The 18978-nt window shown below is 38.8% G+C and overlaps 1 protein-coding gene across 1 annotated transcript in view; it reads left to right on the forward strand.

The window, feature by feature from the left end:
* Positions 1 to 18978, forward strand: part of LOC131042830 (pentatricopeptide repeat-containing protein At4g13650-like) — a 73265-nt gene that overhangs the window by 15044 nt on the left and 39243 nt on the right. Inside the window, exon 11 of the mRNA XM_059211837.1 lies at positions 5210 to 5542. Coding sequence (XP_059067820.1) covers positions 5210 to 5542 — 333 coding nt within the window. The remainder of the gene's footprint in view (positions 1 to 5209; positions 5543 to 18978) is intronic.

An 18978-nucleotide genomic window follows, 5' to 3' on the forward strand; every position in this document is an offset into this window, starting at 1 on the left:
ATTGAAGTTGCATTAGCATGCAAGTAGTCTTTTCATATCAAAATCATGAGTAAATGCAATAAATCCTTCAAATCTTATTCAGATCATTAGTGGATTATTGAACAGGCATATATGAAGATTTGAAATTTCAAGATAAGTGTGACCTAACCCAGGTGACATGAACATTTATGATCTTAAATGAAGTTAATAAAGTCTCCCTATAAAAAGTGAAATTATATAATGATTTTCACTTTGAATTCTCATTTGTTCTCGTATCAAATTGTAGTAGAAAAGTCTTTAGTGCAAAATCTAGTTGAATGATGCTTTGGGCAAAGTACCTTTAGGAGCTCACTTATAATCACTGAAGCAAAGGTTTTGTAGAACGGTTGTGCAATAGCCTAATATTCCAATTCAAAGCAAAGATGTTGAAAGGGAAGGGTAGATGAACTTTCCACCTCAAATAGAACAAGAAAATTTTATGTTGATGTGCTTTACTAGTTTTTCTTTGATCTAATATATTATTTCTATAATATCAAAAATCACACCTTGTGCAATTCAACACAACAAATGACACCTTCCTCCATGTCATCAGAGGTCGTGTCCACCACCTTTCTCCTTTTATCCAACAGGATTGCTTTGTCAGCTTCAAACTGGAATTTCACCAACTCTGTCGATCTGTCACCCTCGGGACTATAGTGCAACATGAAGATGTTCGCGTGGTATGCTAGCATCCTGCGAATCTGACAGTTCACAGGTGGTCGTTTAAGGGTTACGTCTACACCTGGAAGAAATCGTAACGCCCTTGCATGCGCCCACCGATGTCAGTTTGCCTTCCAGTGCCTATATCTCTCCCGTTTGTGTTGGCATTATACACTCAAATGAGAAAGGTAGATGTTGTTATTGATGGCAACAAGGTTCTACAGGTTCAACCAGCAATAGACTTCACCTAGTGACACCGACAGATACAATAAGGTTTATTCACACCGACAACATATCATATCGACATTCCAGGCCGACTTGACAATAGTTTGTTTATATGAAATAAATTGTAATGTAAATTATAATTGTATGGCCAACATATTGTATTGTAAAGACTCATATATTTATGAGTTCTTGTAGGTCATTTGGTATGTATGTATGTATGTATGAAGTAAGTGGTAATATTGATGGTATACCGACTAGGGTTTTTGGCAGAGGCAGAACCGGTATGGGACAGAGCATAACAGAGAACTCATCCAGCATTTTGATGCAAGTTGTAAGAGTTCAATTTTGTGTTTACATATATGTGATGTTGTAGTCAGTGTGACTCCATTTTTGTTGAGCAGTGAGCTCTAGGCAGTTGGCCTTCCTGCATGTGCAGGCCCCTTTTGTAGTAAGTAATATTTATTCATATTGGCCAATGAGTAAATATTGTGGGTCACAAATCCCACCGAGGTTTTTCCCTTACTGGGTTTCCTCGTCAAAATATTTGTGTTATGGTGTGCATTGATACTGATTCTTTTATTTCTCTTTACTGCATTATTATTTGTTTAACGGTATATTAATTTCAGTTATAGAATTGCAAATAAATTCAAATCTTTCATCTATCGGTTAGACATTGGTTCACCCCCCACTCTCAGTGTCTATGGGATTAACTAAGTATCTAAAAATTGGTATCAGAGCCTGGTCCTCTATTTGCAGAAGCCTAACAACTTGAGGGAGATTCTGAAACTGGTACCGATGGAAAGTTTGAGATAACAGTTGGAAGCAACTCTTGAAGATTTTGATGCAGAAAAATTAAAGAATATCAAACTGGAAGAAGAACTCAGATCTGCTCGAGAATTCATCAAAGCACTTCAAGATAACCTGGTCATGACATAGAATAAGAGAAAAGAATTACATGTACAACTACAAAACCAAGATGATGAAGAAAAAGAAACTCTCAAAGATATTGCAGAGAAACTGAGACAAGAGAATAGTAACACGAAGAATGAGATGCAAGATTTAACCATGAGACAATGTAAGGATATTGAAGATAAAAAGAAGAATCAAGAAGATTTGGCCAAACAACTTAATGAAAGATCAGATGAATGTACAAGGCTTAGTTATGAAAATGATATGCTTAAAATAGAGTTGATTCAAATGCAACATGACAAAGAGGAACTTATGAGACAAGTTAGCACTCTGGAAGGTGAGTTGGTCGCTGCAAATGAATACAAGGACACATTCAAAAAGAGTTCAGACAAGCTTGATGATATGCTGAAAAGTCAAAGATCTCATGGTGAAACAGTTGGACTTGGATTTGAACATGGAGAAAGTTCTGGAACTGCAAACAATCATGATCACAACAAACCGGTAAGGCAACCCAATGCTTATAAATTCAATGGCAAATGTTTTAATTGCAATAAATTTGGTCATAGAGCAAATTAGTGTAGATATAGGAATAATCATAATACAAACTCATCCACCGGTCAATGTTCCAAATGCAATAAACATGGTCATAACTCAAACAATTGTAGAATGAATGTAAAATGCTATACTTGTGGTAGATTTTGACATCTATCTAATCAATGCAGAACTCAAACCGGGCAAGGTTATGGAAAAGTTATTCAAAGAAACAATGTAGCCTATTATGCATGCAACAAGATTGGGCATATTGCAAGATTTTGCAGAAGCAAGAATGTACCGACAAACAACAAAGGATCTAGTAACAAAGGCAAGGAAAAGGTGAATGAAATCAAGCAAGAATTCTTTAAACAATGGGTCAAGAAGAGAGATAAGAGAAATGATGAATCTGGCTCTACACTGAATCTTGTACTGGCAGGAGATTCTTCGTCTAACTAAGGAATAACCCTTAGGGGTAAGGCAACTAATTGAAGATCATGCATTTTACCCTCAGGTGGTGGTAAGAAGTCATAATCCTTCTTTACTGGCACATATGTTGAGTTACAATGGAAATTCACTAAACCGACGAAGCATTTAATGCGGTTGTCAGTTAACTTTTTGGTTATAAAGCATTGAAATTTCTCATTTCGATTCACCAAGCATTCAAGTATTCGAAGAGCATAGAAGTAGAGCACCGACATTCAAAAAGCAAAGCGACAAATATTTTCAGGGCATCCAAGGTTTTCACTTAAAAGGTATTTATTTTACGACATGGCTTCTTCATCTTCCGTTCCTGAATTCTTTGCAAACCCTACTACTGTGGAGAATATCAAACGTCTTAGACTAGTCTTTAAGATAATCCCTAAGATAGCTAAGATGGATGACTCTATTGGTACATTTTCAAAAATTTCGAAGGGAGTTGCATTTGCAGAAGACCCTAGGGCATACATTCACTGTAATATTGAAGATTTAGGGTATGAGGATATAAAGAACATGTTCATGAATGTCATCACAAACAAACAAGGCGTAATCAAACCTGAACATAAGATTGTAGAAGACATAGGGTTGGTAGACATCCTTCATATGCTTGAATTCGAAGATGAAACTGTCTGATATGTTCTTAGTAGAGTTCACAAAATCACTAAGGAAGCAATTAGGGTTGTTACAGGTTTACCCTCTACCGGCACAAAGCCTGAGAAGAAGAAGAAAATTCCAAACAAAGAGGTTATGAACTTAACTGACGCTACATCTGATAATAGATCACTCAGGGTTAGTGACATAACTGATAACAATGTTAAATATGCCAGTATGATTATTGGATATAAGGTTGCACATACAAATAGGCTGAATTATGTTTCCAGTCTATGCATTCATGGTACTTATGAGATGATAAAGAACAATGCTAAAATTGGCATTTGTGAGTGGTTGAAAGATGAACTGATAGAAAATTTGGACAAAATCAAGGGTGATAAAAAGGGAACCTTCAAATTTGGGAATTACTTGTATGTTTAATGCTATACTTCTCAATGGAGATTCTCGGTATAGGCCACAAAGACTTTGCCTATGATATTTCCATTGGAAAACAAATTAAGGAGGCAATTACCGGCATGGGTTTAGAAGGTGACAAGCAAGTAAAGGAATATTTCAAAAACTTTCAAGCTAAAATGAAGGAAAGGGAAAGAATTCCTCAGAGTATTATTGATAAATATGACAAACAAATATGCTTTGTTATTAAGAGAGATGAAATATGGATGGAGGCAGTTAAACCTAGAACTTTTTGGGTAACTGAGATGGGATATGAAGTGGACTCAAACATTTTGGAATCTTATGCCAAGATACTTCTAGATACACCACCGGAACCTAGTGAAAAGATCTTTGGCACTGCTGAGACCATAGAAAAAGATGTTGATATTTAGAAGCAAAGGAAGAAAAGAGATAAAATATTGAAAGATGCTTCAAAGTTTGTTGAAGATGTTACAAAGGGGTTGATGAAACTTGATCAGATGAATGGTGTTGCTGTAAAATAAAGAAAATCTGAACAACATCCGGTAACACATGTTTCCCATGTTGTTACCTCATCCGACTCTGATATTGACAAGGCTGCATAATTTAAAAGGGTAGATAGGAAGAAGAGAAAATCCTACCGGCACCTGCTCCATCACCTAAGAAGACAATGACACTTAGAAAGAAAGAACAAGTTGTGAGAGAGACTAGCGGTTCGAAGAAGAAGGTTACATAGAGGAAACCAGAACAAAAGGTATTCGATACTCTTTCCCCGGAAGAGCTTATTAATGAAATAAATCAGGATGGAAATCTCAACAATGTTAGTAAGTTTTATCATTCTTTTAAAGATTCAGATAAGGACACTATTGAAGAGAGCATAATTTTGTACTTAGATATATATAAGAAAGTTCTTATTGAAGTCATTGATGTTCTCCCTAATGACTTATATCTGAGAATTGAAGCTAAAAGAATATCTATTATGGAATTGGATAAGAAATTGAATGTTGAAGCACTCTTGGATGTTCATCCAGTTAAATCTAAACAAGAAATTGATGAATTGATATCTGAAGCTAACATAATTGTTTTTGCAAGTGGTCACTGACAAGTAAGCCTCATGGTCAACAAAATAAAGGAAATAGCAGATGAGACAACAGATAAATGGGATATTTTCTTTGTGGAGAAAGAGAAAAGAGAAGAAAAAGAAAGACAAAAGGTCGACAAATCTTTTACTAAGGTATACCAAAAAGGATATAAAGGAAAGAATAAGGTTGGCAGTGTACCTGACTTCACAATAAAAGATAACTTACCTCCACTGGCTCAGGACACCCCACCGACAGTAGCAGAGACATAGGCAAATATGCAGAATCAGCCCGAAGAAAAGATATCAGAGGAAGTAAAAACAGATGATGTTGACACTCAGGGCATCAATATTGTAATGGATAATACCTCTATTTCAGAAAGCTTTGAGGAGAAGAAATCTGAATCTATAAATGTTGAGATCTCTGACTCACCGGTCAAGGTAGTTGACACTCAACAAAATGTTAAGATACTGGTAGAGAATAAGAGTGAGAACAAGGAAGAGGAAGTGGTTAAGGTAGTTGAACAAATAACAGGAGAAGAGAAGAAAGATAATACAGAACCTAGCACTTCTCACAGTACTTCAACTGTGGATTTCAGACCAACAACTGTCACTGATGTATTATTGGATTCTATAAAGAAGATAACAGAGTGTAATGCCTTAGCATTCAAGGCTATAGATGACTCTCTACCCATTTTGCAGATGATTGCACCAGAGTGCAAGGTAGATCACATTGTTGGCTCAATAGGTAAATTGGACACATTGTCTAAATTCATTTCTACTAACATTCAAACATTAGACAAAATAAATGAGGAGACTATTCAAGAAAGAGTTAATAAAGAAAAGGAAGAATTATTTGGTAAAACCATAAAGGATTGTACTCAACAGATTGATTCATTGCTACCGGCATTGAATTCCACTATTTTGGAATATAAGGAATTATACCATGAAACTTGCAAACCTCATCATTTAACTGAAGATATTGATGATCAAATCAGGAAAACTCAGAAGGAGATTGATGATATTGTAGATAACATAATTGGTTCTTTGGAACTAACATCAGTCTTAGATCAAGAAATGGCTATTTATGAGGAAAATATTGAAAATCTGGAAAAAGAAAAGGCTAGATTGAAAATGAAAACCCGGGAGTTGAAGAATAAGCTTGGTCCAAGATTGGACAATCTACTAACTCACCAGAATGAACTATCCAAGGCAACAATTCAAGGAGACAGATCACCAGAACAACAAATGCACTATCTTACCAGGATGATCAGGCAGACTGAAACAATAATTACCGACAGTACAAAGTTCCTACAGGGTCTTAACTTAGTTCTTGCAGATATTTTTTAGATTGTTTATAACAGACTTCAGGTATCTAGGTAATTTTTGAATTTTGATACTTTGACATCCTTTTGTCATTGATGTCAAAGGGGGAGTGGTATAGTGAGAAAAAATGTACAAAGTAAGGCATTGTGAAAAGTGAACAGAAGGAGATCATTTGCTTAGGGGGAGTACTTTCAATTTTTGGTTTTTGATTTTTCTCATGAGTGTTGCCATCAATGCCAAAGGGGGAGATTGTTGGCATTATACACTTAGATGAGAAAGGTAGATGTTGGCATTGATGACAACAAAGTTCTACAGGTTCAATCAGCAATAGACTTCACCTACCGGCACCGACAAATACAATAAGGTTTATTCACACCGGCATCTAGGTTACACCAACAGCAGATCATACTGGCATTCAAGGCCGACTTGACAATAGTATTGTTTATGCGAAATAAATTGTAATGTAAATTATAATTGTATGGCCGACATATTGTATTATAAAGACTCATATATTTATGAGTTCTTGTAGGTCATTTGGTATGTATGTATGTATGAAGTAAGTGATAATATTGACGACATACTAGCTACGGTTTTTGGCAGAGGCAAAACCGGTATGGGACAGAGCATAATAGAGAACTCATCCAACATTTTGATGCAAGTTGTAAGAGTTCGATTTTGTGTTTACATTAGTGTGACTCCATTTTTTTGAGCAGTGAGCTCTAGGCAATTGGCCTTTCTGCATGTGCAAGCCCTTTTGTACTAAGTAATATTTATTCATATTGGCCAGTGAGTAAATATTGTGAGTCACAAATCCCACCGATGTTTTTCCCTTACCGGGTTTCCTCACCAAAATATTTTTGTTATGGTGTGCATTGATGCTGATTCTTTTGTTTCTATTTACTGCATTATTATTTATTTACCGGTATATTAATTTCAGTTACAAAATTGCAAATAAGTTTAAATCTTTCATCTATCGGCGAGACACTGATTCACCCACCCCTCTCTCAGTGTCTTTGGGATTCACCAAGTATCTAACAGTTTGAAGGCATCTTTGGGATCTTTTGGTAATTTTGGATCAATTCTTGCAGGTTGAAGATTTTGGCAATCTTCTTGGGCAGCATTTGTAGTTTTTCTCACAAATATCACCATTGTTGCAGCTCTCTGAATAGCTCACAACGCCATCTTCACATTTTTCGAAAGGGGAGTTTAGTTATTCTTTCTTTCATCCACTTTATGCATTATCTCCCTTTTATCTTGCATTGTCATTCCATCACCTTCATCGTTTATTTCCCTGTGGTTTTATCTGGGTTGTTCGTGGTGGTGGATACACCAAAACAAGGGTATGACCTAGGTAGACTCCAAAAGACAACCCCCAACATTTTCTCTCTTGTTTGTGTGTAGGTGAATAATTGTGGAAGAATATTCACTTTGCGGGAGGCTCCAATCGTGGACCGGATGTGAGTCTCTTTCACCTTTTCTCCTTTTATTTTAACCTAGTCATTTCGTATTCTATATTTACTAGCTTAGTTTTATCATTTTCCTGTGTTTTTATCATATTACAATTGCATCTCGTATTTTTTGTACAGTCTTTGTACCTCGTCTATACAAGACAAGAGAATTTTGTGCTAGTGACCCAAACCTTCGCGCTTGTCCTCTGGACAAAGGCTTAGCAGAGTCGTTTGAGAATCTCAAATCGCAGTCTGTCAATTCAGTCTGCTATTTTTATCCCCTAGTTCACCCTTAGCGCCGGTTTAAGTGAGGTACTGGAGGATTTGTTTATCCTCTTGGGTTTATAATCCTCGAGGTGACAAATTTCGTCCACTACATTTTGGTGGACCCAGAATGAAGCTAGTTTTCTTTTTATCATCATGTTTTTATCATATAGTCCATTGCATACATTTAAAATCTAAAATTTTAAAATCCAAAACATAGTTTGCATCTTTGTTCTAACATTTGCATTAGCCTCTTCATCTAAGTCACAATCTTTAGTAGAAGAGAAGATCCTTCGTGTCCTTGTAGTGTAGTCTTAGTGTTGTGAGGCTTGTCTATAAGCTTTACGATCCAGACTACCACAAGAGTCGTAGTCAGAAGGTCATCTAGATGGAGTTTCCCTCATGATCATTACAGTCCTCTATCTGACGCGATGATCAAAAACCCTTTGCTCGAATCCAGCGAGCCTTTCCCCTCTTATACTCTCTAGATACCTTTCATGAGAGGCTCGTCAACCACTAGTTCTCAAAACAACTCCCCAACGAACTATTCGCTGCCTTCTCCTCCTTTCGTTGACCACGATTCTGTTATCACTATTGACTTTGACTGGATTCAGTCTCTAGAGGAGAACCTAAGAGATTTAGAAGGGTTCCTCAATTAGGAGAATGCTCTCCCTAAAACCGGGAGTGTAGTTAACACTTTGAGACACATGCTTATCTCAAATAAGAAAGGTTTAGAGATGTTGAGGGCATTATCTGTCATTGTCAAAAATCATGTACCCTTGGCTGATGCCCCCCCATAGGATGTCCAGTCTGACATTTGTGGTTCTCAGTTGGGTGTTGACATACCTGGTTTGACAATACACATAGTCGACCCCGAGCCTACCATCCCTAGCACCAATGCCTTGATCACTCCCTTAGGGTATACAGGTATGTCTAGTAGTTCGACCTCTGCCTCTGCTACATCTTAGGTCTCTATGGTCAGTACTAGTACTACCTTTTCTAGTGGCACTGGTTCTCTTGGTGGTGCCGATGGAGGTGGTGGTGGAAGTGGTGGCGCGTTTGGCCAACCTCTGCCTCCTCCACTTGCTAATCCAGTCTTGAACACCATCTTAAAATACATGGGGCAATTACAATTACAGGTCACAAACCTTGCCTCTGCTTCTGGTCAATCATCTATGCCTGCATATTATAGGAAGAGTCCCCTTGATATCACTATACTGAACACCATCCTTCCTCTGCGGCTGAATCATTGAAGTTTGATAGGTTCAATGGTGATGGGGACCCTAATGTGCACATTAATTCCTTCATGACCATGTGTAGTGAATATCACAACCTAGATTTTGTGTTGCTCAAGCTATTCTCATGATCCCTTAAGGGAATCATGTTAGAATGGTACAACTCCTTACCAGATCATTCTATTCGTACCTTTGATAAACTCATAGATATATTTCTTAGACGGTTTCAAGCTAACATTGGCAGTAGGGTCACTATCACCGACCTTGTTCACTGTAAGTAGAAGCCCAACGAAGAGATCACAGATTTTATCTCAAGGTATCAATCAATCCCTAATAGAATCCCCTTTTCCTTGCAAGATAACAATTTGTAGAGGATGTTCATCGACAATCTACAACCTACATTGAGGGAGAAACTATCACTTAATCGTTACCAGAACTTTGCTAATGTGTGCTTTGCACTTACAGACTACTAGCATACCATGACTCAGTTTGAAGATTCTACTTTGAACTCTTGCAGTGGGTCTTTTGCAGGCACATCCACAAAAGGGTCTAGAAAGAATTATGCGACAATTATTAAAAGATAATCTGATTACCCTTCCCTAGGTTCGACTGTTGCCCAATAGAAGACCCTATTCGTGCTGGTATGATGGGTCAATTTTTTTCCATAACCATCGTGTGCCTGGTCATGACATTGAGTGATGTTATCATCTTCAAAATATTGTCCAAGACCACATCGATAGTGGGGCGATTAAAGTGGATGCACAGAAACATAAGTCAAGCAAATCTATTGATCAAACTAACAAGGATTTGCAGATCTACACTGATTTGTTTCCCTTGCATTTGATGAATTTAATTTCTGCATCGGATCCTCCTTGGATGATGGTCCCTTTGGTCCCTTTGTGAACATAGTCATCATCACTCCTATTTTTTTGCCTCCTAGCCAAAAGGAGAAGGCGTATGACATGTCTTCCACCCCTCTGGATGCCCCATACTATGGAGAGCCTGCTCCTTTGTACATCCCTGCTAAGTTGAAGGGTCAAACTGTCAAAGGTGTGATGGCTGACCCATCTTGCAGAGTCGATGTTATCATGGAGGAGACTCTATTCGTGAACGGTTGGCATAGACCTGCATATGATGAACATTAGGCAACCCTAAGAACACGTGATGGTTTTTCTATCTCTCCTTTGGGTAGCATCACCTTGATGGTCCTCATGGGACCCAAGGTTGTTTCTTCAACGTTTGTGATCATTCTTAAATCGGACCTATTTCGGGTTAAACTAGGTATTCTTGGGTTGATTTCTATGGATGTGATCCCTTCGCTGATTCATAAATGTCTTAAGTTTCTGTAGCGTCCTAAAATTGCGACACTTGCAATTTCGACTGCATTTCGGTCTTCACGATGGCGACGCAACACGCAACCTGAATGGAGACCCCAAAACTTGCTCACGACACTGAAAACTGCATTTTTCATGCACCCTGGCCTGAACCTCCTTTGCACCCCGCTGTCCCGGAGGTGGGACCAGAGCGCCCAGCGCCCTGGTCCCTCAGGACCATGGCGCCCAGCGCCCTGGTCCCTGGGTCCTATTTTGGGCCCGGTCTCCTAAGTGATATCGGGTCTTTTTGATTGCAATTTGGAAATATACTTCCCTGGTCTGCCTAAGGTCGGGAAAATCAGTCTATCAACCCTAAATGACAAGTATATAAACTACATTTTCCTCTCTCATTCGATATGATGGAAAAGGCGTGGAAACTATACTCAAGCATTCAAACATTCAAGCAATTGATCATTTCAAGTCTCCATTCAAGGCTAAGTGTTGCATTCAAGTCAAGGATTCAACCATTGAAGAGGAGATCACTTACTACATGCTACATACAACATGCTACATACTAGAACATACAACATCTAAACCTTCGCACATAAGGATACCAACATCCTTAGAACAAGGTATTAGTATTTGTTTTACATTACAGTCATTTACATTTACAGCTCTTGCTCATTTCTTGGTTAATTCCAAAACCGGGGTTTGACCTAAAGGCAAACCCCTAATCCCTAACCCCCCATCGTCTTCGCTTTTCTGTGTGTAGGTTGCAGGTACGCGGCTGAGATTGAAGATCTGGAATCCTTGTGCAGAGACGAACCGATCCCCCTTCGTTTCGCGGATTTTTCGAAGGACCGTGGCGCCGGGCGCCATCGTCCCGACAGCTTTTTCTCAAATTTGCAGGACAGCGCCGTATCGACATTTTACTGCTAATTCCAGGTCCACAGCTTCATCCTATAACCTAAACTCAGTTTATAAGCGAATCTTTATGACTTTCTATGCATCCTTAGCTTAATTTCCTTAATCAACATTCTTTACAAAAGAGGGTAGCTTTGCTTTCCAAACCCTTGAAATTCATCTAGCATCCAATCTTACCTTGTGTGGGATTGGATCTTATGAGTTTCAACCCCTCTTTTGAATGTAAAGTCTTCCCCCTAAGTGAAAACCCATCGAATCCTAGCGAACCTCCCTTCTCTCTCCTCGAAGTTAGAAGAGGGGAGACCAACTAGGGTTCGACAGCGATTTTCCGCTTTACATTTTGGTGAACCCGACGTGAACATCCTTTCTGATTTTTTTATGCTTAGATCTGAAAAATTGATTATATTTCCATGTTTGATCTTTTGCAAAATTTTAGAGGTGATTGCATAAAAACCCTAAATTTTCTTTTTGAACATTGAACTTGCGAAATGTTTAATTGTTAATGCTTGCTTCAGATCTGCTTTTCTATTATAAATTATCAATTCATATCAGTACTTTAATTTTGAAAATTAAGTGGTTAAATGTCAAAACCCTAATTTTTGAAACCCTCTTAATTCAACCTTTGTCCGACAATTTGACCGATCAAAACATCTCCAAATCAGCTGTAACTTTGGATTCTGCAATAAAATCACAATATCTTTCATCCCTGAAAATTTGGAAAAAAGTTGCGAGGACCGTGTTGCACTCCGAGCGCCATCGTCCCCGACATTTTTTCCAAAATTTCGGGAGTGAGATCTTGCGGTATTTTCCTGCTAAAATCCAGAATTTTGGCTGATTTTGTCAATTATAACACTTTCAAAATTACAGTCAAAGTTGGTCTTGTGATTGCTTGGTTTAAGGCTTCTAATCATTCAAAAATCATTGAAATTGAAATTTTGTGTCAAAATTGTGTTCTTACTGTCCTAAATCTGAAAAGTGTGTTTGCATTCATTCGAAATTTCAGTGCTTTATTCAAAATCTTGCAATTTGTGACTTTTGAAATTAAGTGCTTAATTACAACAACCTTGATTTCCGCTTTCAAAATTGAATTTTGTGTGAAATTGAGTCAATTTTTAAAATTCAAAACTTGCACTGCTTTTGACATTCCCTCTAAAATCATAAAATTCAAAATTTCAGTTTCCCTCTCTTTTTCAAAATTCACATTTTGCATTTTTCGACAATCTTGATAGGGTTCAATTTTGAGATTGCAACTTTAATTTGGCCTATCTACAGATCGTAAAATCACTCAATTTTTTCAGATTAGCTCTAAAATCATCACACCTTTCATCCCTACAAATTTCGAAAAAAGTTGCAAGGACCGTGTTGCACTCCGAGCGCCACGGTCCCGAACATTTTTTCCGAAATTTCGGGAGACTGTTGTGATTGCATTTAACAGCTTAAATCTGGAAGATTGGCTGTTTTTACTGAAAATTGCTACCTCTAAATTCAAAATCTTTTCTCTCTCTCTAGTGCATGAGTTTTACAACAACAAGTCCTACTTACACTATTCCCGTTAGACGAAGCCGTATAATTAAGTCTTTCCAAGGTTTAACTACCGAGGAGATGGAACCTAATTTGAGTAGCCTTTTTAACGAGGACATGGGTAATTCCTCTAATCCTCCGAATGATGAAGAAGCTCTCCATGAAGTTTCCGTTGAACAACTTTCCAAATTGGATAACCAATTTGACGATTTTCACCAGTGGATGTCTCATGAGTATCCCGATAGTCAAGCTCTTCCTTTAATTGAGGGTCTAAAACGCATGCTTCAAAGTGATAAGAATGGAATTGATGTTTTGCGTGGTATTGCACACATTGTGGATTTGAATGTGATGCCTATGAAGAGTTGTGCTGAATCCTTAGGTTATACACAACCTTCTACACAAGTTAATCATTCTATTCCTTTGACTACTCCTATTGCTAGTATACCTACCTTTACATCAAACATCATGGCTACTTCTATACAAGACATTCCTCCTGTGATTACCAGTCATGGGGGCAATCCTCCTTCTTCAGTTAATCCTCTTCCTTCATTCAATCCAACTTCTTCGTACATTCCTTCAATGAGTGTTCCTATTATATCTTCACAAATGAACATGACGCAAGGGGGCAATTCATTTAACCATTCCATTCCTCCTTGTAGTGTTCCTCCTATCCAATCATCCCCTATGGTTGACTATCATAGGGTCCCACCACCTTATTCTCTACCTTCTTTCAATAACATAACACCTCCATCTCAATCTAACACACCTAATATGAATTCTTCGACTGAAGCGACCATTAACAATCTTGCACAAACTGTCTCTTCTTTACAGCAACAAATTGCCTCTATGAATCAATCTAAGTTTAGTGTGCCCACATTTGATGTTGCGAGCCCACTTTCTCTTGACATTGTTCGAGCTATCCCTCCTAAACATGTTGAAATCCCGCATTTGGAGCTTTATAATGGTAAAGGAGATCCTCTAACACATGTTAAAACTTTTCAAACAATTTGTACTGATTTTGCTTACGACCCAAGGTTGCTTGCGAAACTATTCACTAGAACATTAAGAGACAAAGCCCTACAATGGTATTGCTCGTTGCCTTCTTATTCTATTACTTCTTTCGAACAACTTGCAAATGCTTTCATTCAACAATTTCAAAACAATATAAGTCCTAAAGTTACTTTGATTGATTTAATGCATTGTAAACAAGGTGTTAAAGAAAAAGTGACTGATTTCATTGGTAGATATAAGCATTTGTATGCTCAAATTTCTTTTCCAGTGCTTGATAATGATATTCAAAGAATCTTTATTTCTAATTTGCAAAAAGATATTCGAGACAAACTTCTGTTTTCTGAGTTTACTTCTTTCCAACAGTTGTGTGCCACTCTTCACAATTATCAACTGACTGTGAGTCAAATGGAACAATCACATCCTATGGCTCCGAGTGATAAGGGTGATAGCAGTCAACAACCATTTGGGAAGTTTAAACCGAACAGAGATTCCATCAAATTCAATGAAAACATCATCAACAACACTGTGAATGCAGCATCAGGTGTGCCTCCTATTTCTAAATTTTTCAGGAAAGAAAGAAAGTATACTCCTTTGAATGAATCATTGCATGATATTATGAATAAGTTATTGGGACAAAATGTGCTTACTCTTCCTCCTATAAGACAAATTGATCCTGCAAAAATTACTTCCCCTTATTTTGATCACAAAGCTTTTTGTCATTTTCATCGTCAGCCTGGTCATGATACTGAAAAATGTTTTTCTTTAAAGGGTAAAATTCAGGATTTGATTGATAATAATACTATCTCTGTTTCTGGAGTGAATGATAAAGGCAACACATCTGTAACTCCTCCTAACCAAAATCTTCAGATTTTTACTGATCCATTGCCTTCTCATACCTCTAATGCAATTGAGGCTAATGATTCCTCTCTTTCATCTGATGGTCTTGTGTCTATGACTCCGAATGTGATTAACTTTGTAGAGCAGCAAGAAATCCCTAAAGAACCTTCCATCACATTTAATTCTAGTGAAACCATTAGAGCACCTGATGGTCCTTTATACATAGTTGCAAAAGTTAAGAATATACCTTGCCGTGGAGTGCTTATTGATCCTTCGTGCATGGTTAATGTTATTACTGAAGAATTTCTTTTTACTTTGCAATTGAATCAAGTGATATATGACAAAACAGATGTGATTGTGAAACTATTTGATGCATTTTTTTCTCCTGCAATTGGTTCTATTACATTGCCTATTGAGGTCCATAATAAATCTCTTGATGTGAACTTTGCTATTATTCCTTCTTCCGAACAATTTCGTGTGAAACTTGGCTATCCTTGGCTATCTTCCATGAAGGCTATTGCTTCTCCTATTCATAAGTGTTTAAAATTTCCCCATAATGGTGAAATTGTTACTGTCAATCATAGTCTCTTTAAACCAGCTGAAAGAACCTCTAGTGTTCCTATTGATTACTTTTGGCCTAAACAATTCCAATCTCTTCCCCCGCGAAGTGATCATCTTTTCAAATCTTATCAAAAGTGGAAAACAGATATGATCCTATCTTTAAGTGAACCTAGAACACCTAAACTTGACATTCCTATCATTCTTGAAAAGGAAATTCTTCCTTTGAAAAACAAAACTAATGTCTTTCCTCAAGAAGATTCCCAACCCGTCCCCATGGATGTAACTATGTCTATGCCTAATAAATCTTTTAAGAGTAGACCTATACCTCCTCGTCATGATGGACTTGGTCTTCTCCCTAAACCAAAAATTCCTCCTTTATATGGAGCAGTTCCTCCTCCTGCCTTTTATAGAGAGAAGAGACCTTCTTCTTCTCCTATTATTCAACCGAAGAGACCACAACCTAAACACCCAAGTGCTAAGGATGAGAACATTCCTCCTCCTCAATCTTCTCCACTTCCTACTAAGATTCGACGTAATCGTTCTGCACGCGAACGCCGACGAAAACGTCGTCTTAGGGCTCAAGCAGCCGCTTCTCAAAATTTACAATCTCCAAAAACACCTTCAACAAGCATTATTCCATTTTCTCCTCAGCCGGATATTGAGCCTAAATCTCCTAAACATAAGATGCATGATGGTCTTGATCCTGTGCGAGTTAAAGATCCTATTTTTATAAATCTTGATGATGATATAGATGAAAATGTTATTCATGATGAAAATGTTACTCCTCTTGCTTCTGACAGTGAATATGAACTTGTTGATGTTGACAACCATTTATCTAATGAATTTTCTAAAGCACTTATCCTAGCTCCTAGACAAGAACAATGTGGCTTGGAACATGAACATAGCCCTTGTTTGGATCTTGTGATAGCTCCATCTGCGGTGTTGGATGTTCCTCCTCTAGCGTGTTCCCTGCCTTCCCGAAACATTGATCAGTAAGATCGGGGGGTAGATGACGTGCTAGACTAGTTACATTAGCATGGCAGATTCTCTCCCCCTCTCTTTTGTTACTTCTTCTATATGTTATTCTCATTCTTCTATTTGTTGTCCTTAGTGTTGTCTACTTGAGGACGATGCAAAGCATTGAGATCTCTTTGGTCTCTCTCATGTTGACTCAAAAGACACATGTGTTCCCTTCTTCTAGGTGACCTTCCTTGATTGGGGAATGAAGAACAATTATGCATACATACATATGATATATACATGACTTATCATAGAGCATATTGACCCCGAGGAAAGCAAAGTCACCTCGTGCTTTGTGTTTGTGTTCATTATCCTTGGGTTTATCTCACACTTGGGGGCTAAATCCTTGCGATAACGTGCTCCTTTCCTTTCTCATTTCTTATGTGTATCACTATGTTAAAACAATCACCCCCGTTGAGGTGCGTGCGATCGCTTTAACATAGGGGGGCATACACCCTGACTATCCCTTCACGATACTTGAAAATTTCTTGGAGAACTTAGCTTTGCCTTGAAAATTTTCGGTATTTCTCTTACATGACTCATAGTGAGGGAACCTTACTACTGACAGTCATGGTTCTCCCTCGTGATCTTCCCTTTTACTTTGTCAATCGAAGTTGTAAGATCCTTAGTCCACTGGGGGCTTGGTGTGTCTTGCCTCCTTGACGTGGTGAAAGTCTTTCAATGTTGTTTCCTTGTACTTTACCGGAAGTATGAGCATACATACTCTCGCTAAAGTGGGGGCTAAATGTAGCGTCCTAAAATTGCGACACTTGCAATTTCGACTGCATTTCGGTCTTCACAATGGCGACGCAACACGCAACCTGAATGGAGACCCCAAAACTTGCTCACGACACTGAAAACTGCATTTTTCATGCACCCTGGCCTGAACCTCCTTTGCACCCCGCTGTCCCGGAGGTGGGACCAGAGCGCCCAGCGCCCTGGTCCCTCAGGACCAAGGCGCCCAGCGCCCTGGTCCTCCAGGACCATGGCGCCTAGCGCCCTGGTCCCTGGGTCCTATTTTGGGCCCGGTCTCCTAAGTGATATCGGGTCTTTTTGATTGCAATTTGGAAATATACTTCCCTGGTCGGCCTAAGGTCGGGAAAATCAGTCTATCAGCCCTAAATGACAAGTATATAAACTACATTTTCCTCTCTCATTCGATATGATGGAAAAGGCGTGGAAACTATACTCAAGCATTCAAGCATTCAAGCAATTGATCATTTCAAGTCTCCATTCAAGGCTAAGTGTTGCATTCAAGTCAAGGATTCAACCATTGAAGAGGAGATCACTTACTACATGCTACATACAACATGCTACATACTACAACATACAACATCTAAACCTTCGCACATAAGGATACCAACATCCTTAGAACAAGGTATTAGTACTTGTTTTACATTACAGTCATTTACATTTACAGCTCTTGCTCATTTCTTGGTTAATTCCAAAACCGGGGTTTGACCTAAAGGCAAACCCCTAATCCCTAACCCCCCATCGTCTTCGCTTTTCTGTGTGTAGGTTGCAGGTACGCGGCTGAGATTGAAGATCTGGAATCCTTGTGCAGAGACGAACCGATCCCCCTTTGTTTCGCGGATTTTTCGGAGGACCGTGGCGCCGGGCGCCATCGTCCCAACAGCTTTTTCTCAAATTTGCAGGACAGCGCCGTATCGACATTTTACTGCTAATTCCAGGTCCGCAGCTTCATCCTATAACCTAAACTCAGTTTATAAGCGAATCTTTATGACTTTCTATGCATCCTTAGCTTAATTTCCTTAATCAACATTCTTTACAAAAGAGGGTAGCTTTGCTTTCCAAACCCTTGAAATTCATCTAGCATCCAATCTTACCTTGTGTGGGATTGGATCTTATGAGTTTCAACCCCTCTTTTGAATGTAAAGTCTTCCCCCTAAGTGAAAACCCATCGAATCCTAGCGAACCTCCCTTCTCTCTCCTCGGAGTTAGAAGAGGGGAGACCAACTAGGGTTCAACAGCGATTTTCCGCTTTACAGTTTCCTCACGAGGGTTTTATGAATGTGGTAGCCCGTGGGGATTTTTTGTTGGATCATTTTTGGCCTGCTCTAGTGGGACCCATGCTTCCCCATGGTGATTTGATGTATCACGCGTATTATCAATATAAGACGGGGGAGATGGCCCCTAAATCTATTCATCCCAGTTATTCATTGCCTCTTCCTTCATCAACCTCTGCTTTGTCTATTCGCGTGTTGGAGCGGGTAGTGCCCTATGTCCCCTCATCATTAGGGGTCAGGGCTAAGCCTGTTCCTCCAAATAGACCATCTTGTTTGCCTAGGACTACACAACCTCCAGTGGTGTCTTTTGTTCCTACGACTGCACCTAGAGAAGACAAGGGAAAGGCACCCATGTTGTTAAAGTCTGTGGCCTGCCCTCCCTTTGAGCTTTCGATCATGGTTGATATTCCTTGGCCCTCTCGTTATGAGAAACAGAAGCGCTCCTCCAGTGAAAATTTGTCGCCGCTCGCTTCTACTTCATAGCCTATGATGGAACCCTTTGTCCCTCTGGTCGCTCCTCGAGTGAAGCAAGGTAGGACGCTTGTTGTGAATGTACTACCTATCTTG

The sequence above is a fragment of the Cryptomeria japonica genome, chromosome 9 (assembly GCF_030272615.1).
Source record: "Cryptomeria japonica chromosome 9, Sugi_1.0, whole genome shotgun sequence".
Taxonomy (NCBI): Eukaryota; Viridiplantae; Streptophyta; class Pinopsida; order Cupressales; family Cupressaceae; genus Cryptomeria; species Cryptomeria japonica.